The sequence below is a fragment of the Ornithorhynchus anatinus genome, chromosome 14 (assembly GCF_004115215.2).
Source record: "Ornithorhynchus anatinus isolate Pmale09 chromosome 14, mOrnAna1.pri.v4, whole genome shotgun sequence".
NCBI classification, from domain to species: domain Eukaryota; kingdom Metazoa; phylum Chordata; class Mammalia; order Monotremata; family Ornithorhynchidae; genus Ornithorhynchus; species Ornithorhynchus anatinus.
This window is the reverse complement of record NC_041741.1, coordinates 46,415,786-46,437,221: the sequence shown is the minus strand read 5'-3', so window position 1 is coordinate 46,437,221 and position 21,436 is coordinate 46,415,786. Positions and strand designations below refer to the sequence as shown.

Sequence of the window (21,436 nt, the reverse complement as noted above, 5' to 3'; positions counted from 1 at the left end):
TTCTAAGCACTGGGGTAGATACAAGGTAATCAGGTTGCCTCATGTGGGGCTCACAGTCTTCACCCCCCATTTTACAGATGAGGTAACTGAGGCAGAGAGAAGTCAAGTGACTTGCCCAAAGTCACACAGCTGACAGGGGGAGCGGGGATTAGAACCCACCATCTCTGACCCCCAAGACCCAGCTCTTGCCACTATGCCACGTATTCATTCAATCGTATTCATTGAGCGCTTACCGTGTGCAGAGCACTGTATTAAGCGCTTGGAAAGTACAGTTTGGCAACAGATAGAGATAATCCCCACCCAACAACGGGCTCACAGTCTAGAAGCGGGGAGACAAACAAAATAGAACAAGTAGACAGGCATCAATAGTGTCAATATAAATAAAATTATAGATATGAACAAATCATTAATAAAATAGAATAAAATAATAAATATGCACTTATATACACAAGTGCTGTGGGGTGGGGAAAGGGGGTAGAGGAGAAGGAGGGAGGAGGGGCGATGGGGGAGGGGAGGAGGAGCAGAGGAAAAGGGGGGCTCAGTTTGGGAAGGCCTCCTGGAGGAGGGTGAGCTTTCAGTAGGGAATAGCCTGAATAGCCGCAGGGAAGAGGGATGCTATACCTGGAGGCTGGTGCCTTTCCAGAAACTTTAAACCGACTGACGCCGATGAAATGGGCCATGAAAAGGGACCGGATGGAACACCTGTGTCAGCTCTAAATCCCAGTCAAAAGAAGGCAGGGTAATAGAGATTATCCCACTGGGCGCCCACTCCATGGGGGCAATTGCCCTAAAGGATCTCCAGCTGGGCCCGAAACTATTATTTCCAGCCGAGGTAGCTGTTAATGTCTCCTTCCTCCCAGGTCAGGGGCAAGGCTTCCGAGGACGGCAGAAAATGACCGAAATTGGGTATCTTGGGCTTATTTCTTCAACCCACTTATTTTGCATATATTGCAATATATTTTTTTTTAACAGCAACACTTTTCCATCCTCCATTTTCTGAATAGCAGGGGGGAAACGGCAGCATCTTAAATTTAAATTTGGAGTTGAGGGTTTTCTAGGGATAGCCAGACCACCATTCACCCTTGGAGTTTCAGCTCCAAAATTGGCACCCCTGGGCCACTCTGGAGCCTCATAGGAGTCCCACACCCACTATACCAGAGCAATAGCCCAAGCTCCCTGGGTGGATGGGGGGGCGACGACTTGAGCTCGTGAGATCTGGGTCAAGAAGCATCACAGACCCAACTTTGGAGCACGATGAGGGCAAGAACATCACAACGGTGACCACAGCATAGAATTTCACAAGACCTTTATCTACCCACCTTTCTCTTTCTTCCTCTGACTGTTGATGCTCTGCTGTCCCCTTCCCCTCTGGTCCAGATTCACCGCTATACTCTAAAGGAAGAACTGGCATCCCAAGATCTGTGCAAACCTCAGTGAGGGAAATCTGATAAAGTTGGGGCAGAACGCAAGTAATATTCACCGACAACTGCAAGCTGGCTGGGGGAGGGAGGCAGCAACTGTCACTAGTCTCTCTGGTTCAAAGAGGGGAATTTTATCAGCAGATTTTACCATGCAAAACACTTCATATTTGAGAAGAATTTAGGGCATTTTACAGAGGCGACATCAACTTAATGTACACAGTAAAAGTAGTCTTGAAGATTAAGGATTTGACAATATCTTCCCCGTTCTGCCGATGGGGGAAAAATGATGTGCTGAATACGGGCAGAAGCTTTCTAGGGCTTTACTAACATTTAAATCTATTGGAAATCAAGCCCAGGGCCCTGACAGATGTTGGGTAAGCTGAATGATCACCCTGGTTCCTTTTTCAGCCTGTCAGCGGAAAAGTGATACCTAACAGCCACATATGTCCGATCACATCCATGTACGAATTTGGCTACTTGCCTGGAAATTGTTGTTCTAACTCTCCTACACAGGTGTCCTATTAAAAATTAATATCTTCAGAGAGGATTTATAATCTGTTGTTCAAGGGATGACATCTCTAAATGCTTAGGGCCACTGCATCTGAAACAGAATAAAATAGCTTCTAGCCTGCTCCGTTATAATCCCGCACACCTTTCTCAATTTTACCTTTTTTGCTTCGAGAGACACATGCAACCCATATAATTATTGTAATTCTGAAAGAGTTCAAATAGCCACTGTCCCCGTGAATACTGAATTTCCAGAGTCCCTGTGTGGGGCTTGTAGAGGGCCCAGGTGCCAATTCCCTGGGGTCAGAGGGGACAGGGTGGATGAGGAGTCACTTTACCTCTCGCAGTCATTCTCCTTTTCACTGGTTGCTAGGACTTGGAGCTGTCTGCCCCACCTAGGTCTGCTCAGGTAGCCCCGGGCATCCACGAGTGGCAAGGTGGGGCTCATGGAGGCGGCACCCTCCCTGTGGACAAGACCGGGGGCTGGGTGGTCGCACTCACACTGCTCGAGGGACCAGACGGCCCTGCTCCACCGAGAACTACGTAGATGGTGGAGGAGGAGACGGCAAAGCAGGAAGCAAATACCTCTACATTCTTCCAGTTTGGCCTAGTAGACAGAGCATGGGCCTCAGAGTCAGAAGACCTGAGTTCTAATCCTGGCTCCGCCACTTGCCCGCTGGGTGACTTGGGGCAATCAATCCGATTTATTGAGTGCTTACTGTGTGCACAGCACGGTACCGAGTGCTTGGGAGAATACAATATAACAGAGTTGCCCTATTCCCAACGAGCTTAGAACGGCTTCAGCCCTCCTTATACTCTTGAACGATAAATGTGTCTAACACCTCCATTATATTGCACTCACCCAAGTATTTAGTACAGTGCTCTGCAGACAGTAAGCACTCAATACCACTGATTGACACTAAGCGTCCAATATCCAGATTTTTGAGGAATTTGTAGAACCCAAAATAAGAAATTGAAGTGTGAGAAAGAAAGCAGGGCAAATATTCAACTTCTGCATAAAAGACTAGGGGATTTTATTGTTAAGGGAACAAGTGGCAGGAGAAAGGACTAGGGGATTTTGTTTTTTGGTGAAACTTCTTCCAAAAGAAAATGCTTAAAAAATACCAGGTGAGCAGTGTTATCAAAGTAACCATTTCATCGGTGTTCTTGGTTTTAATCAATCAATTGTATTTAATGAACGCTTCCTCTTTGCAGAGCAGTGTACAAAGTGCTTGGGAGAGTATAACCTAAGTTGGTAGACCCATTCCCTGCCGCCAAGAAACATAGTTTAGGTTTGGTTTTCTTTTGTTGTACCCCTAGTTCTCCTTAAACATGAAGGTACATTCTTGCATTTGGCCACCTGGTGAATTGCTGTTTGACCTTGGGCAAATCACTACTTCTGTGCCTCAGTGCTTCGGTTACCTCATCTGTAAAATGGGGAGTTTCTGGCCCAAGGGAGGACGTGGGCAAGAGGGCTGACAGTAAGATGGGTGAGATCAAGGTTCAGTGAGTTTTGGGTTGGGTTTCAGTGGGTGATGAGTGAAGTGAGGTAGGAGGAGGAGAGCAGACTGAATGCCGGTGGAAGGGCGTTTCTGTTTGATGCTGAGGTGGTTGGGCAACCATTGAAGGTTTTGGTAGAGAGAGGGGCCATGAACTAAACAGTGATGTCAGGTGACCAAGGGGGGGGGGGTGACTGCCCAGTGAAGAGCTTGGACACCTTCCTCCCTAAGAGTCTTCTGTTGCTGCTTGGTCTGTGTATATTGAGGTGGTATGTCCCACCTCCACCCTAACATAGTTTTAACAGGCATGCTCCATTTCTTTGGGCTTAAACTCCTCAACCTTTGGCTGTAGGAGTGAATACTCTGTGTTGTTGAGTCCATTTGCAACTCCTAACTGCTTTTGGACACCAGTGGCATTTACTGAGTGCTTACTTCACTTCTCTGTGCCTCAGTTACCTCATCTGTAAAATGGGGATTAAGACTGTGAGCCTCATGTGGGACAACCTGATTACCCTGTATCTACCCCAGCGCTTAGAACAGTGCTGTGCACATAGTAAGCGCTTAACAAATACCAACATTATTATTATTGTTAAGCATTTCGATACTCACTCCAGCCTGAGCCCACAGCTCTTATGTACAATGTCCTTATACTCTGCCATTTCTCCTATCCGTAATTTCTTTTAATGTCCATCTCCCGTGCTAGCCTGTAAGTTCCTTGAGGGCAGGAATTATGTTCATCAACTCTATTGTCTTGTACTCTGCCAAGTGCTTAGTACTGTGCTCTGCAGACAGGAAACACGCAATGCATACCGTCGATTGATTACGTGATTGAGAAGTAGATACTAACCTTACAGGCAACGCCCCGATCCCCACCTTTCATACCTCAAAACTCTTCCAAATATACACCCTCGGCAGAAAGCTGCTGTCCCGCTTGCCGGGATGGGGGTTAGAACGGAGGGCCCTGGGAGTTGGCTGGAGAAATGGGAGCTCCAGGAAGATGCAAGAGGACAGAAGACCAGGACCCAGGCTGAGACTCTGCTGAAATCAGTGTGACCTTTATCACTGCATTCCCAGTGGCACATTTTATAACCATGTGTGATACAGTATATTATTCAAAGCTCCAGTTTAGCTTCCACGTTTAGCACATCTTTGTATGGCACCAGCAGGGGCTCAACCTCTTCCTTCACAAATGTGACCACCTGTCCAGAGAAGAGAGGAAGCAAAAGGAACGCTGTAAGGAGCTTCGCCGATTTCCACAAATAACCCATTTCCATGAGATCTTGCAGTTCCCCTTTGACCCAGCAAGACCGGAGAGGAGGCCGAGATACCAGAAAAAGGAAGGTGCTGGGTGGAGGGTATTTGGGGGCAACCGAGAACTGGCGAATCTTCTAACATCCCAGCTACCACATCCTCCTGATTACCCTCTCCTCACATCACCAGGCGAGAGAGACCGGACGGCCCGAGGGCTGTTACCCACCAAGAGGGGTCGAGCTACCCACCAGGCGCCCTTCTCAGGAAGGCCAGGAAATACCTCTGGTGAAGGGATGGAAGCTCTAGGGAGATTTCCCCCCAGAGGCCCTGACAATCACCTGTTGCGCTGCTCGGCCAGTGAACGACGAGGGATCGAGTAAACTCTCCAGATGGGCGTGGATGGGGCTGAAGTAAGGGTCCGAACGAATGCGGACTATTAGGTCATTGTCTCCCCCTTCCTGCTTCACCACCGCAGCCGCCTCCTGGGAAAGGACGCGGATCTTCTCGTGGCAATCCTGGGGGGAAAGACCACAGCAACCTCAGCTTGCCGCCCGCAGTGGGTGTGTGCCAACTTTAACAACCACCAGGTAAATATTTTGCTCTACACAGGTTAGGGTTCTTGGGCCGCTGAAAACATACTATTATGTTACAGGCCAACACCTCCCCCATGCCTTCTGAACGTTCCGGGGACCCAACGTAATAACAAGGAAGATGGTGTCTACTAAGTGCCTCCTATGTGCTAGAGCACTGTGCTAAATGCTGGGATACAAAATAATCAGATCAGACACTCCCTGTCAGATACAGGGATCAAAATCTAAGAGGTGGGGGAACTTAAGAAACTGAGGCACAGAGTCCCTAGTTACATAGCAAGCTATTAGCATTTCTCACTGTACCTCGATCTCATCTGTCTCGCCACCGACCTCTCACGCACATCCTACCTCTGGCCTGGAACGTCTTCCTTCCTCATATCAGACAGAAAATTGCTTTCACCCACTTCAAAGCCTTATTGAAGGCACATTTCCTCCAGGAAGCCTTTCCTGATTAAGCCCTCCTCTCCTCCCACTCCCTTCTGCGCCGCTCATACTTGTTCCTTCATTGGTGCTCCCTCCCTTTCCTACAGCACATATGTATACAGCTATAATTTATCTTTTTATTAATGTCTGTCTAACCCTGTAGACTGTAAGCTCGTTGCGGGCAGGGAATGTTCCTGTTATATTGCACTTGCCCAAGGGCTAAGTACAGTGCTTTGCACACAGTTAAGTGCTCAATAAATTAGATTATTATTATTATTGATAATAATATCGGCAGAGCTGCCCCTAAGAACCTGGGTCTCATGACTCCATCCCCCAGGGCCGTACTGGCCCCATTTCTATTCCCTCAAACCCTCCCGTGTCCTCAACTTTCCCATGAACTGTTTTATTCTCCTAACTTCTCTGAGGAAAACTAACTGCACTGACTGTTCCTTTGACCCACGAAGCCCAATTCCACTCGAGATTCTGGAGCTGCTCTAACCCTTTAGCAAGCCTTAAAACAGCTAACGGAGGTAGTTTTATTCTTTTAGGTCTTTTAAAATGATATCTGTTAAACGCTTACTATGTGCCAGGCACTGTACTAAGTTGCTAAATACTAAATACAAGTCGATCAGGTTGTATACAGTCTCAACGCCACATAGGGCTCACAGTCTCGATTCCCATTTTACAGATGAGGGAACTGAGGGACACGGAACCAAAGTGACTTGCTCAAGGCCATACAGCAGATGAGAGTGTAGAACCCAGGTCCTCCGATTCCCAGGCTTGGGCTCCTTCCACCAGGCCATACTGCTTCTCGAGGTAAGAAAGGTTTTTCTACAGGCAGAACAGAGGCAGCACACGCGCCCCACAGCCGGAACCACAGGAGAAAAAGGGCGATGGAAGAGCAGTTGAAACAAACCTGGCGATTCCCCCCTGCTTTCACCATGGCCATAATGATGTTTTCGGTTGCCATGAAAGGCAGCTCGTGACGAATGCGCCGCTCGATCACCTGCAAGAAGACCATGACCCTTCTCTTCATCATCGTCGACTACAGAGCGCCTACCCGACGCGGGTCTGAACTGGGCCCGTGGGAACCTGCGCCCGGAGGGAGAGATGTGGCCCCGGCCCTTCAGGAACTCCCCATCTAATGGGCGAGACAAGCTGACAAACTGGAAATGTGTACTAGGTATAAGAGCAGACATAAACGACTAAAAACGCAAGCAGAAAACGAAACGACTAAAATACAAAAGGCGCCTCAAAGGGGGACGTGGATAAGAGGTGAGGATTCATCGGGGACCGAGCTGGAGGGAGGGGAGCGGAAGCCCCCCAAAAAGCAGGAAGACTGGAGGATGCTCACTCTGAGCAGTAACGTGCCCCTGCAGGGACAAAAGCCCGAACTCTTTCTAAACTGACAGCAGGGAGCACGGAAACCCTACCTCTTTGCTCTCACTTTGCAGCCCTGCCGACACCCTGTTCGCCAGGCTCTGCAGCGGCTCCCGCAGCATCCTCTAGCACTAGCCCTTCCCGGTTATTTTAGCCTCAGTGACTCTCTTCTTTAAATCTACTGCCTCTGAACGCCCCTCGGCCCTCCCTTGCTTCTGCGGGACACAAAGAGGAGTGGGGTGTGAAGGACGGCACCCAGCATCGCTTGTGTTCAATAGAACTTCCTGGACCTTCCCGGTGCCGACCCGCTTAAAGAGCAGAAGAGAGCGCCCCCCTCTGGCCTGATGACGCGTTTCCCACCAGGCTTCTCTAACCTTGGGATACACCACGAGTCCTTCAGAGATGTTCTGCAGGGTGTTCAGGACGGTATCCGCGGCGAGGAAAGCCTCGGACAGACAGATCCTCCTGAGAGGGAAGCGGCCGAGGAGGCGCGATCAGACAAGAGGGACGCTCAGACCCAGAGCGCGCCGCGGGGAGCCGGGGCCGCTCCCGGCCCGGACCACCCGACCCTCCGAGGGAGGACGGCCGGGGGGCGGACCTGTTGGCACTGTCGTCGAGGGTGCGCTCGAACCACTGGACCGAAGCCGTCTGCAGGGGGTTCATGACCAGGGTCATCAGGTGGCGTGCCAGGCTGCAGCATCGTTCGGCGCGCATGGGGTTCCGTTTGTAGGCCATGGCGCTCGAGCCTGCCCGGGGAAGGACACGGGGATCAGTGAACGGCCACTGGCTTCGGCGCTTCCCTGGGAGCCCCGAGGGGGGGGCGGTCTGCTGAGCTGGTGACCGCGGGGGAAGTCTCACTCACCGATCTGGTTTTTCTCAAAGGGCTCCTCGATCTCCTTGAGACTGGCCAGAAGACGTATGTCGGTGCAGATCTGGAAAAGACAAGGAAGCAAATGAAGCGAATGAGAGAAGGTGGGGTTGTCCCACGCCCCCAAATGTCCCGTGGCCATCGGAGGCAGAACGTGGACCGGATGGACCCAGTGATGGGATTTTATTGCTTCCCATCACGTGGTTTTGCTACCAGACTAGCCTGGGGCCTTCTCCCTTATCCCACCCCTGGGGGAATCTCGCAATGTGAATCGACACGCCTCCCCAAATGAACCCGATGCTCTGAATTACAAGCAGTGGCCTGATCCACACTAATGGTATTGGAACAAAACTATCTGGTCCCAGTGGCCTTCTGCTCAGGGACACAAACCCCTCACCTTGTGCACGGATGCCCCCAAACTGGAGAGCACAGACACCACCTCGAAATCTACTTTGCGGGGATACGTCTGTCCCGTGACGAGGAAGACCCTGGAAACAAACACCCGCGGTCCAAAAAAAAAAACCTCTTGAAAACAGGGCCCTTCTGGAACCTTGTACGACAGAATGGTCTTGGCAGCACCAGCAACAAAGGATCATTTTGAATGGCAGCAGAAACTCTCGGCCCCCCAGCTGGCCGGTTCCTAAAAAACTGTTAAGTCCACATTTCCCTACTCGAGAACCTCCGGTGGTTACCCATCCACCTCTGCGTCAAAGGGAAACTCTCTACCACTGGCTTCAAAGCATCAATCAGATCCCCACCTCCACCTTACTTTGCTTATTTCCTCTCATAACCCAGTCCTCCCACTTCGCTCCTCTAAAGTCAACCTACTCACCTTACCTTGATCTTGTCAATCTCACCACTGATCCCTTGCACAAACCCTCACTCTGGCCAGGAAACTCCCCCCGCCTTCATACACAACAAACCACTCCTCTCCCCACTTCCAATGCTTTATTAAAACCACACCTCCTCCAAGAGGGCTTCCCAGACTAAGTCCTCATTTCCAACCCTCCCTCTCCCTTCTGTGCCGCCTATGCTCTTGGATCTGTCCCCTTTAGGCACTTGATATTCACTCCACCCTCGACCCCACAGCACTTCTGTCTATATTTTATTTGAAGGGCTTTATCTATCTATATTTATTTACAGGGCTCAAGGGCAGAATTCGTTTCTGAAGTCTCCGTTGTACAGTCCTCTCCCGAGCGCTTAGTACAGGGTTCAGAGACTGACTGGGAGCTGGCGTGCTGCTATCTGGGAGACTGAGCCACACACAGAGAGTGATGAGGCAGCCTGGGAAATTCATCACGGAAAAAAATCAACTGGATGGAGGGAAGGGGTATCTGGGCTGGAGGAGACACTTCTTCCAGAACAAAGGGCCATGAAGGAAGCCAGAAGAAGGGCCATGAACAGGAGAATCCCAACCCTGGGAAGGAGCAGAGGGATGAGCTACAATCCGGAGATGCAAAAAAGGGGCAGCCTCACACGGTCCCAACCATGTAGGGAAAGGGTGTATGCCCATACCGTTTAAATCCCGCTTTTTCTGCCACCTTCCTCTCTAGTTCTTCCACCTAGAGGAGAAAACATCGAGAGCCGGTTAAAATGAGGGAGGAAGTCCGAAGGGAGGCATTTTCTCGCTAGTCTGAATTCTCAAGGATCTTTGTTCCCATGAAACATTTTTTCCTTCCAATCTGCCCCTTTGAAACCCAGGCTTCTCCCTTGTCCCTTCGGCAGGAATTATCTGGAACCCTGTAGCCCCGGGGTGTAAGCAAGCCACAGAGCATGGAAGAGGGCAGCGGTCGCTGAGTCCAGCCCAGTTGAAATTACTTCAAAGCACTTGTTTCTCCCTGGCCCTGAGCTTCTCTCCCTGGACCAGGGACTCCACAACGGCCGAGGGACCGGGTTGCCCCAGTTTAAAGCCATGGTGTGGGGTCCAGACAGCGGACTAATAATAATAATTCTACCAGAAAGAGCATGGGGCCGGGAGCTAGAGTACCTGGGTTTGCATACCTGCTCCACCACTGGTCTGCTGGATGACTGTGGGCCAGTCACTTACCTTCCCTGTGCCTCAGTTCCCTCACGTGTAAAACAAGGATAAGATACCTGTTCTCTCCCTCTTAGACTGAGTACCGTGTCGGATCTGATTACCTTGCATCTAGATGGGTATTTAGCACAGTGCCTGGCACAGCGCTGGGCACTTAATAAATACCACCCTCTGCCAGTCAGTTGACCACCAGCAGCACCGTCGGCATGGCTCTGGGAGGGGATAGGGGAAAGCCAGCCCGTACTCCCACCGCTGTGACTTTAAATGCCTTGCCTCACTCCTCGTTAATAATAATCCTCACCTACATCATCATCATCAACAGTGGCATCCGCTAAGCTAATACTATAGGCCAAGGAATCAGGTTGAGTACATCACTGTCCCACATTGGGTTCATTGTCTAAGCAGGAAGGAGAACAGGCATTAGATCCCCATTTTACAGATGAGGGAACTGAAGCCCAAGGAAGTGAAGTGACTTGCTCAAGGTCATCCATCAGGCAGAAGGTGAAGCCGGGACTTTCAGGCCCTTTCCCCTAGGCCACACTGCTCCCTCCACACAACGCCTGGTCTTCCGGGAACGGCTGTAATGGAGTCAATTTTAGCTTCCATTCGGGGCTTCCTTTGAAATGGGCAGGGGCAGCTTGTTTGATTACCTTCTGGTGATCGCCCTCAAAGAGTTGCAGGAAACTAGCTTGAGTGCCAGTGGTACCCTTCACCCCCCGGAAACGCAGGTCATCCCGGACTCGCTTCAGGTTCTCTAAGTCCATGCAGAGATCCTGGATCCAAAGGCTGCAGCGTTTCCCCACAGTGGTCAGCTGAGCGGGCCTGAAAGCAACAAATACCGGCAACGATGGAGAACCAAGCCAACTCATCTCACAAACACTGCACACCTTTTCCTGATAATGAAAACCTCCAACCTCCTTGAGAAAAGCTCAGGTCCTTATTCCCAGGCCCATGCTCTTTCCACTACAGAATGCTGCTTCCCCAGATGATCGGGCTATTCTGGGCTTCAAGAAGGGTGCAGGTATAAAATAATAACCCTAATGATTATGATATTTGCTAAGTATGTTCCATGCACTGTACTAGGCCCGAAGGTGGTAATAATTTCTCACTCTAGGCTTCAAGGCTCTCCATCCCCTTGCCCCCTACCTCTCCTCCCTTTATCTCTTTCCACTGCCCAGCCCGCACGCTCCGCTCCTCTGCCACCCACCTCCTCACCGTCCACCGTTCTCGCCTATCCCGTCGACCCCTGGCCCACGTCCTCCCGCGGTCCTGGAACGCCCTCCCTCCTCACCTCTGCCAAACTAATTCTCTTCCCCTCTTCAAAACCCTAAAGCTCACCTCCTCCAAGAGGTCTTCTCAGACTGAGCCCCCCTTTTCCCTCTGCTCCCTCTACCACCCCTTTTACTTCTCCGCAGCTAAACCCTCTTCTCCTCCCTTTCCCTCTGCTCCTCCCCCTCTCCCGTCCCAACCCCTCAGCACTGTACTCGTCCGCTCAACTGTATATATCTTTATTACCCTATTTATTTTGTTAATGAGGTGTACATCACCTTGATTCTATTTATTTGCTATTGTTTTAATGAGATGTTCTTCCCCTAGATTCTATTTATTGCCATTGTTCTTGTCTGTTAGTCTCCCCCGATTAGACTGTAAGTCCGTCAAAAGGCAGGGACTGTATGTGTTACCGATTTGTACATTCCAAGCGCTTAGTACAGTGCTCTGCACATAGTAAGCGCTCAATAAATACTATAGAATGAATGAATGATTACAGTATTTGTTAAGCACTTACTATATGCCAAGCACTGTTCTAAGTGCTGGGGTAGATACAAGGTAATCAGGTGGTCCCAGGTGGGGCTCACAGTCTTCAGCTCCATTTTACAGATGAGGTAACAGACACAGAGAAGTTAAGTGCCTTCCCCAAGATCACACAGCAGACAAGTGGCGGAGCTGGGATTAGGACAAATGTCCTCTGACTCTCCAGCCCATGTTCTTTTCATTTAGCCACGCTGCTCCTCTAAGATAATCACGTCAGTCTCGGTTTCTGTCCCACAAAGGGCTCACAGTCTAAGAGGGAGACGACGGCTTTGTCACTGAAGAGAAGCAGCATAAGGAATAAGTCCCATTCGCCAGAACCTCCTAAAAACCAGGCCGAAACATGAACTCTTCACTGGAAGCTGACATGTCCCCGCAACTGGAAACCCATCACTGGAAGCTGACTGGTTCTCCCCTGAACTGTGAACCCTTCTGGAAGCTGATGGGTCCCCAAGAGCGCCCGTCATTCAGCTCTTTCTAATGCTTCCACCGGTGCTGCAGGAAAGCCAGAACCAACCTCGACTCAGCTCTGGAAAAGAAAAATTCCCTGGACGGGTGCTCTGGGGAGGGGAGGAGGTCAGGGGCTGGTGACTTCCCTGTCCAAATGGGGCTGGGCTGGGGAGGGGATGAGCTGCCAGCTCACCTCCACCATTTTACCTCGTCAGGCACCTGGCACCTTCTTGAGTGGCCAGTTGACCCCGCTCCCTGAAATCCTCACTTGCCACTGTGGCTAATGCCTCCCCCTCCACCCCGACACAAGCCAACTAGCCGCTGAGTTGGTAGAGCCTGTTGGCATTCTGATTAGAGGATTTTTTTTTTTAGTTTTAGTTTTTCTAACTTTCCATTTATTTTTTCTAACTAACCATTTTTCTTGGTTCTTCCTATGGGTCCATCCTTGCCCCCAGGCTGAAGAAATGGCAACTCTTCACACTGCCATTTTTTTTCCCGTTGCCACTCTAGAAAGTGGTTGCAGTTTTCATTCGTTTGGACAGCAGCCTGGGGGCCTGGAGGTCCTGGGAGCTGCTGAAAGAAAGGGCGGCCATTGGGGGCAGACTTCATTCAGAGTCAAAACCTCAGAATAACGTCCAGGTTACTTACTGGAAATGTGTGAAGCCCAAGGTGGGAAGTTGGGCATACTTGAGAGCAAAATCGGTCAGCCGGGAGATCACTCTGGCGAGCTAGAGGGAGAAAGAAAGTGTTTGGGAGAAGAGGAAAGAGACATTATATACCCTAGAGGTTCTGCCAATTAGGAGACGGGAAGTCGGATGTAATGCTAAACACTCTACACCCGCGTGTCCCGCATTTGTGCCAAGCCTCTGTTGAGGCTGGCTTGGACCTATGCCAGTCAAGCCTCCAGATCTACCCAGAGTTTAGAAAATGAATGTACTAAAAGCATCACAAGGCTGCAGTCACCCTCTGCGGCTTCAATCTCCTGACTGAGAAGCAGCGTGGCTCGGTGGAAAGAGCCCGGGCTTGGGAGTCAGAGGTTGTGGATTCGAATCCCAGATCTGCCATTTGGCAGCTGTGTGACTGTGGGCAAGTCACTTAACTTCTCTGTGCCTCAGCTCTCTCATCTGTAAAATGAGGATGAAGACGGTGAGCCTCATGTGGGACAACCTGATTACTCTGTATCTACAGCAGTGCTTAGAACAGCGCTCTGCACACAGTAAGCGCTTAAGAGATACCAACATTATTATTATTATTATTATTAAGGCTTTGCTTAGGGACCAGAAGGTATTTAAGGCTGGGTGGTGGACTGTTTGTCCGCAGCCTGTCCAATGTTTTTGCCACTCATGTTGCCTGACCACAGCAAATGTTCTCACACGTACAGACTGTGTACCCCGGAGAACCGCTCTGGGGTAGCCACAAACATATGCTGCCATCCTTTGTATTTCATGATGGTGCCACTAACAGTAATATCCTAACCATGCCTGAGGGGTCAGCAAAAGAGAATTATGCATCATTTAGACCAGTCCCCACTGGGTGTGCATATAGCTTGTCCTCTGTCTTGCTTATACCACCCACTGCTGTTTTTGAATCCCCCACAACTTCTCCATTTCCTTACCTGGGGCAAAAGCAGATCAAAGGCGTCACGAAAAATTATGAGATCCTGGAATGGGGAGAGGGGTAAAGAGAAAGGAAGATGGTTTAAGTCTCAAACAGTTTTCCTGTTTTACACTTATTCCAAACAGAGCACTTGTCATAAACTTCTCCCTGTCTAAAGGGAATCCTCTATATCTGTAGTTTACTTATTTAGAATATCTAGACTTTGAGCTCAGTTTGGGCAAGGAATGTGTCTACCAACTCTACTGTACTTGCCCAAGGATTTAGTACAGTGCTCTGCAAACAGTAAGCACTCAATAAATACTGTCGCTTGAAAAAGAGCACCAGTGTTCAGCCTCTGTATTCACTCTTCATTCACAGTGACGTGGTTGTTGTTTTTTTTTTTAAAATTAACATGCTCAGGAAAAAAAAAAGACCAGAACAGTCAAAGAGCCTGCTACCTACCCCAGTATTTGGTTCAGTGCTTGGAAGACATATAGGAAGCCCACTACAAGTATCACATCTTGGTTATTATTCCTAAGAACCTCCAATATTCCCTGGTATAAAAACAGACAAAACTCCACATCAAAAGCAGCAGCATGGCTTACTGGATAAAGCACGGGCCTGGGAGTCGGAAGGACCTGGGTTCTAATCCCGGCTCTGCCACTTGTCTATTGGGTGAGCTTGGTCATTTCACTTCTCTGGACCTCATCTGTAAAATGGGGATGAAGATTGCAAGCCTCATGTGCGACAGGGACTGTGTCCAACCTAATTAACTTATCTATGGGCAGGGACTGTTTCTCTTTAGTGCTGAATTGTACTTTCCAAGAGCTTAGTACCGTGCTCTGCGCAGAGTAAATGCTCAATAAATACAACTGAATGAATATCTACCCCAGAGCTTAGAACAGTGCTTGGTAGACAGTAAGCACCTGAGTACCGTAATTGTTTATTATTATTATTATTAAAGAATTTTTTGCTGTAGGCAAGGTCTGGCAGGGTTCCTGACTAGGGTAAAGCAAGCGCCAGGGGACTGTACCGTGTTATCACCGACGAAGCAGGATGTGGCCCCGAGATGGATGATGCTGGCAGCTTTGGGGCAGCAGAGGGCAAAAGTGTGTACGTGGGCCATCACGTCGTGCCGAAGCCGTTTCTCCTCCTTGGCCGCCGTCTTGAAGTCAATTTTGTCCACATTTGATTTCATCTCCTCAAGCTGTTCATCCGTAATCGGCAGTCCGAGCTCCTGCAGGACAAGACAACCCAGTCATGATGGTTCACTGTTAAAAGCTCCTCAAAAGAGGTTTTACATTTATCACTCACATTTCCCCTACCCTTCCCTTGGGGCAAGCTAAGAGTGCATGTTTCTTATGCTGGCTGATATTTCAGTGAAAGTCCTCATTTCCCATTTCTGGCCCTTATACTATACTGCAGTGTTTAACCTCACACTTTTGTTATGGACCAGGAATCAGGAGTGAATTGCAACTGGAAAGGTAGCTGACTTACTACTAACAGTACAAGGCACTGGCTAAGTAGAGAATAACCAAATGACATCTTCTCTACCTATAAGGAGCTTATAAAACAAATGTACAACTAGAGTGGTCCAAGGAAATGGTTGAATACACATTTATAAAAGTGCTAGAGTTCGCAAGAGGGATGATATAGCTCGGGGTGCTGGAAAATTAACTCGGCAAGGTTTGTTGGAGGAGCGGTGTGCCCTAGTTGATAGAGCACTGGCCTGGAAGTCAGAAGGACTAAGGTTCTAACCCCGGCTCTGCTACTTGCCTGCTGTGTGACCTTGGGCAAGTCACTTCACTTCCTCTGAGTCTCAGTTCCTTCATCTGAAAAATGGGGATTAAGACTGGAAGACCCAGGTGGGACATGGACTGTGTCTAACCTGATTAGCTTGTATGTACCATTAGTACAGGGCCTGGCATACTAAGTAAGCGCCTAATAAACACCATTAAAAAACAGTCAGATTTTAGGAGGGCTTTCCTAAAATCATTGTGGGGAGAGCTGTGGTCTGTCTTATGTGGGGAGGGCGCTCTAAACCAGGGGGAACAACGTGAGGGAGGGAATGGAGGTGGAGCGCTAGACGATTGGCTTGGGAGGAGCAAAGAAGGCAAGTTGAAGAAAGCAAACAGGTACAGTGGAGCCCGAGACTGGAGAGCCTTGAAATGAATGATGCAGAGAGGCACAGGAATTCAGGAATGTACTGTACTCCCAAATGCTTAGTACAGTGCTCTGCACACAGTAAACACTCAATAAATACCTTTGATGATGATGAGATGGGGGCTGAGCGATGCTTCACGTCCATCTACCGTCCAGGATAAGAGGTTGGAGGACCAGAAAGGAGGATGAAATAGTCTAGGAGTGGCAAGACCAGAGCTTCAATCCAGGTTTAGGGGGAAAGGAAGAGGAAGACCCCAGAGATGTTGTGCCAAAGAACTGGCAGGATCCAACAGGAGGCTGGACAATAGTTAAGAATCACGGCTGACACCAAGATTGCAGGATTCTGGGACAGAGAAGATGGTAGTTTTACTGGCTGAGATGGGAAAGTCAGGAGGAGGACTGGGTTGGGGGGAGAGGAGGGAGGAGGTGAAGAGTAACATTTCAGACAGTGCAAAGGACTAAGTGGAGAGCCTTTTTGTATCCTTCACTGAGAAAAGTCAATCTGAGCACCGACGTCCATTGCCCCAAGACAAGCGAGGCCTGAAGAGAAAAGTACTAACGTAAGTACCAGAGCTAGGGAGGGATTAAAATTTCCCTTCGGCTCTCTGACACCAGAAGAAGAAAGAAGTGCTGTCAGAACTTCAATTTGTTGTGGGCAGCGAACTTGTCTACCAACTCTGTTATAGTGTATTCTCCCAAGCGCTTAGTACAGTGCTCCGCTCACGGTAAGCGCTAAGTAAATACTATTGATGACTTCAACTGCCGACAAGCCGTAGGGGGATAATGTCCTCCACTGAAAACAGCAGGTGGCAGCCTATCCATAATTCAAGTCCCCACCCCAGACAATTTTCTCTCTCCGAGGTCGATTTCTCAGACTGCTTAACCATTTCTCTGAAAAGCTTCTCTACGAATGAATTATTAAATCACATTTATAGAACACCTGGCCTCTAAGTACCCCCTGGACTTCTGTTCTCCTCGCCTCACACCCCTGATTGAGACGCCTTGTCCTTTCTTCAGCTCCCCTGGCAACTGGAGGGGAGGGGAGAAACTATCATTGTGCTCTCATTGCTGTCGCTTTTAAGAACCACAAATCATTTCTCAGAGATTTCCACCACGCGCACGCATTTCTTGGAGAATGACTACATTTCTTGGAGCTGCTATGCAGTGTAGTGGGTTGGGCGATGTGGATTGAAATAAGGTACAGAAATTTAATAGGGTGGAAAAATCCCTAGAATTTTTTGCACTGTACCTACCCCAGATCTTAGCGTGATGTTGGGCACACAGTAAGCTCTTAACAAAAATGGGAATTTAATACTTGTTCCCCTCAGGCTAGAAGCGCCAGGTAGGACTGGGCTTGTGTCTGGCTTGATTATCTTCTATCTACTCCAGCCTTTAGTACAGTGCTCGGCATAGAATAAGAGCTCAACGAACACAATTATTATTCATTGCAATTACCACTATTAGAAAATTTCCACTCCTAGGCCAATTATTACTATCCCCCCAGTCCAAAATAGGTTTTTCCTTTACTTTACCCACCCTCCATCCCTCCAAAGAGTTTAAGTCCCCAGTGGGGAAAGACAGAGGAGGGGACATTTCCCCTTGGATTTAACCTTCACTGGCAGAAAAAGATTGAAAAGTAGCAGGTGCTAGACATGGCAGTCTCCACCTTCCCTCCTTCCGACAGGACTGTAACCCCTCAGGAATGGGAACATGTAGCTAAAAATTGCCATTCAGTATCAGAAGGCTTGCCAGGCCCTCTGCTTGCCAGCACGTGGGTGGGAGTGTGGAGGGAGATGGGATGGGAGAGTTTTCGAAAGCTGTTCCTCTTCCCCTCCACACAGAAAGCTCAGTTTAGGACTATCCAAGGGATAAAAGGCCTCCTTCAGGACAGGCAATCAGAGAGGCCTCTCAGCAACGTGGCTTAGTCAACAGAGCACAGGCCTGGGAGTCAGAGGACCTGGGTTCTAATCCCGAGTCCGCCTCATGCCTGCTGTGTGACTTTGGGCAAGTCGCTTCACTTCTCTGGGCCTCAGTTCCCTCATCTGTAAAATGGGGACTAAAAGTGTGAGTCCCATGTGGGACAGAGACTGTGTCCAACCTGCTTACCTCGTATCTCCCCCAGTGCTTAGAACAGTGCTTGGCACATAGTAAGCACTTAGCAAGTACCATTATCATTAACATTAGCTAGTACATTATTATTATTAGCACTTACTATGTGCCAACCACTGTTCTATGTGAAGGGGAAGCTGCAAGGTAGTGAGGTTGTCCCATGAAGGGCTCACAGTCTTAATCCCCATTTTCCTGTTCAGGTAACTGAGGCCCCGAGAAATGAAGTGACTTGCCTAAGGTCACACCGCAGACAAGTGGTGGAGCCAGGATTAGAACCCACATCCTCCTACTCCCAAGCTCGTCCTCTTTCCACTAAACCATGCTGCTTCTCTAGTACTATTATTAGCAAGTACCATTATTATATTTATTACAGCATTTAAGCGCTTACTCTATGCTAAGCACTGTTCAAAGCGCTGGGGTAGATACAAGGTAATCAGGTCGTACCCCGTGGGGCTCCCAGTCTCACAATCCTCCTTCTGCCTTTTGTCAACTGCATGACTTTGGGCAAGTCACTTCTCTGGGCCTCAGTGCCCTCATCTGTAAAATGGGGATGAAGTCTGTGAGGCCTACTTGGGACATCCTGATTACCTCTTATCTCCCCCAATGCTTAGCGCATAGTAAGTGCTTAACAAATGCCCTAATTATCATTTTTATTCCCCATTTTACGGAGGAGGTAACTGGGGCCTAGAGAAGTGGAGCAGCTTGCCCAAGGTCACCCAGCAGAGAAGGGGCGGGGCTGGAATTATTCATTCAGTCATTCAATGGTATTTATTGAGCGCTTACTATGTGCAGAGCACTGGACTAAGCGCTTGGAAGGTACAATCCGGCAACAGAGAGACCAACCCTGCCCCCAACGGCCTCACAAATCTAGAGAAGCAGCATGGCTCAGAGGAAACAGCTCAGACTTGGGAGTCAGAGGTCATGGGTTCATAGCCTGATTCAGCCGCTTGTCGGCTGTGTGACTTTGGGCAAGTCTCTTCACTGCTCTGTGCCTCAGTTACTGCGTTTGTAAAATGGGGATGAAGCCTGTGAGTCCCATGTGGGACAACTTGATGACCCTGTATCTCCCACAGCGCTTAAAACAGTGCTTTACAAATAGTAAGCGCTCAACAAATACCAACATTATTACTATATCCTCTCCAGTGCTTAGAACAGTGCTTTGCACATAGTAAGCGCTTAACAAATACCAATATTATTACTATATCCACTCCAGCGCTTAGAACAGTGCTTTACACATAGTGCTTAACAAATACCAACATTATTATATCCTCTTCAACGCTTAGAACAGTGCTGTGCACATAGTAAGCACTTAACAAATGCCATTTGTTTTTTTTTTAGAAGGGAGGAGACAGCAAAACAAAAGAAGTAGTCAGGAAATACCATGGCTCAGTGGAAAGAGCCCGGGCTTGAGAGTCAGAAGTCATGGGTTCTAATTCTGACTCCGCCTCTTGTCAGCTGTGTGACTCTGGTCAAGTCACTTCACTTCTCTGGGCCTCCGTTACCTCATCTGTCAAATGGGGATGAAGCCTGGGAGCCTCACGTGGGACAACCCGATTACCTTGCATCTACCCCAGCACTTAGAACATTGCGTGGCATATAATAAGCGCTTAAATTATTTAGTGAAGCACTGTGGCTCAGTGGAAAGAGCCCGGGCATGGGAGTCAGAGGTCATGGGTTCTAATCCCGGCTCCACTACTTGTCAGCTGTGTGATTTGGGGCAAGCCACTTCACTTCTCTGGACCTCACTTCCCTCACTTGTCAAATGGGGATGAAGAGCGTGAGCCCCACGTGGGACAACCTGATCACCTTGTATCCCCCCCTCCCAGCGCTTAGAACCAGTGCTTTGCACATAGTAAGCGCTTAATAAATGCCATCATAACAACGTTGGTATTTGTTAAGCGCTTATTATGTGCTCAGCACTGTTCTAACCGCTGGGGGAGATATACAGTCGTCAGATTGTCCCACGTGGGGCTCACAGTCTGAATCCCCGTTTTCCAGATGAGGTCACTGAAGACGTGAAGTGATTTGCCCAGGGTCACACAGCTGGCAGTGCCGGCATTCGAACCCACGACCTCTGATTCCCCAGCCCGGGCTCTTCTCACTGAGTCGCACTGTTTCTCCATCATTATTATTATTAATTAGATGCCAGGTCGCCCCGACTCACAAGGCCGTGCTTAAGCCCCAAGGCTTCCATGATTATCACTATGAAGCAGTGTGGCTCAGTGGAAAGAGCTCGGGCTTGGGAGTCAGAGGTCATGGGTTCGAATCCCCGCTCTGCCCCTTGTCAGCTGTGTGACTGTGGGCGAGTCACTTCACTTCTCTGCGCCTCAGTGACCTCATCTGTAAAATGGGGACGAAGACTGCAGCCTCACGTGGGACCACCTGATGACCCTGTATCTCCCCCAGCGCTTAGAACAGTGTTCTGCACAGAGTAAGCGCTTAACAAATACCAACATTATTATCATCACTTCTCTGTGCCTCAGTTCCCTCATCTGTAAAATGGGGATGAAGACTGTGAGCCTCACGTGGGACAACCTGATGACCGTGGATCTCCCCCAGCGCTTAGAACAGTGCTCTGCACATAGGAAGCGCTTCACAAATACCAACGTTATCATTATTATTATTAATAAAATGGGGACGAAGCCTGTGAGCCTCACGTGGGCCAACCTGATGCCCCTGGATCTCCCCCAGCGCTTACAACAGTGCTCTGCACAGAGTAAGTGCTTCACAAATACCAACATTATTAGTATGAAGAGTTACTTTACGGTCAATTAATATTTATGTGCTATTCTAGCGATGATTTAATCATTAATTATTTTTAGGGCGATCGTCTTCCGTTCTTGTTGTGAGGCGGGCAGGGCCCTCCTCGAGGAGGGGGAAGGGAGGGCGGGCCCTACCTTCTGCGCCTCGGCCAGGCAGCACCAGAGCTTCCGCCACGTTCGGAACTTGTTCTGGTCGCTGAAGAGGCGGCACATGGCGGGGCTGGCGTAGCGGGAGGCCAGAGGGCTGCGGTACGAGGCCTCCGCCGCCGCGCCCACATCTTCGGCCGCCATCTTGGGCTTCCCGCTCGCCCAGGCCCCACGAAGCCGCCGCGCATGCGCAAGGCCCGGTCCGCCCGCCCAGGCACAACGAGGCCGCCGCCGCCGCCGCGCATGCGCACGGACCGGCCCGCCCAGGCACAACGAGGCGGCCGCCGCCGCGCATGCGCACGGCCCGCCCAGACACGAGGCCGCCGCGCATGCGCACGGCCCGGCCCGCCCTGGTCCAATGCCGTCGCCTCCGCGCATGCGCACAGCCGGGCCCGCCCGGGCCCAACACCGCCGCCGCCGCCGCGC

The 21,436-nt window shown here is 49.7% G+C and overlaps 1 protein-coding gene across 1 annotated transcript; it reads right to left on the bottom strand.

The window, feature by feature from the left end:
• Positions 1-4,460: 4,460 nt before the first annotated feature.
• Positions 4,461-21,197, bottom strand: ADSL (adenylosuccinate lyase). The gene is made up of 13 exons (XM_029079291.2): positions 20,999-21,197; positions 14,863-15,066; positions 13,849-13,893; positions 12,882-12,961; positions 10,625-10,796; positions 9,455-9,501; positions 8,337-8,427; positions 7,934-8,003; positions 7,670-7,817; positions 7,446-7,536; positions 6,608-6,697; positions 5,017-5,193; positions 4,461-4,626 (listed from the first exon to the last, which is right to left on the bottom strand). The coding sequence occupies exons 1-13, from the start codon at positions 21,152-21,154 to the stop codon at positions 4,540-4,542; spliced, it is 1,458 nt and encodes a 485-aa protein (XP_028935124.1). The 5' UTR covers positions 21,155-21,197; the 3' UTR covers positions 4,461-4,539.
• Between the last annotated feature and the right edge of the window lie 239 nt (positions 21,198-21,436).

Coding starts and splice junctions, on each gene's coding strand:
- ADSL (XM_029079291.2), bottom strand. CDS start 21,154: ATGGCGGCCGAAGATGTGGGCGCGGCGGCGGAGGCCTCGTACCGCAGC. Junction 12,962..13,848: donor TTGATCTGCTTTTGCCCCAG/GTAAGGAAATGG, acceptor TTCTCCCTCTAG/CTCGCCAGAGTGATCTCCCG. Junction 10,797..12,881: donor TTGGGCTTCACACATTTCCA/GTAAGTAACCTG, acceptor TGTTGCTTTCAG/GCCCGCTCAGCTGACCACTG.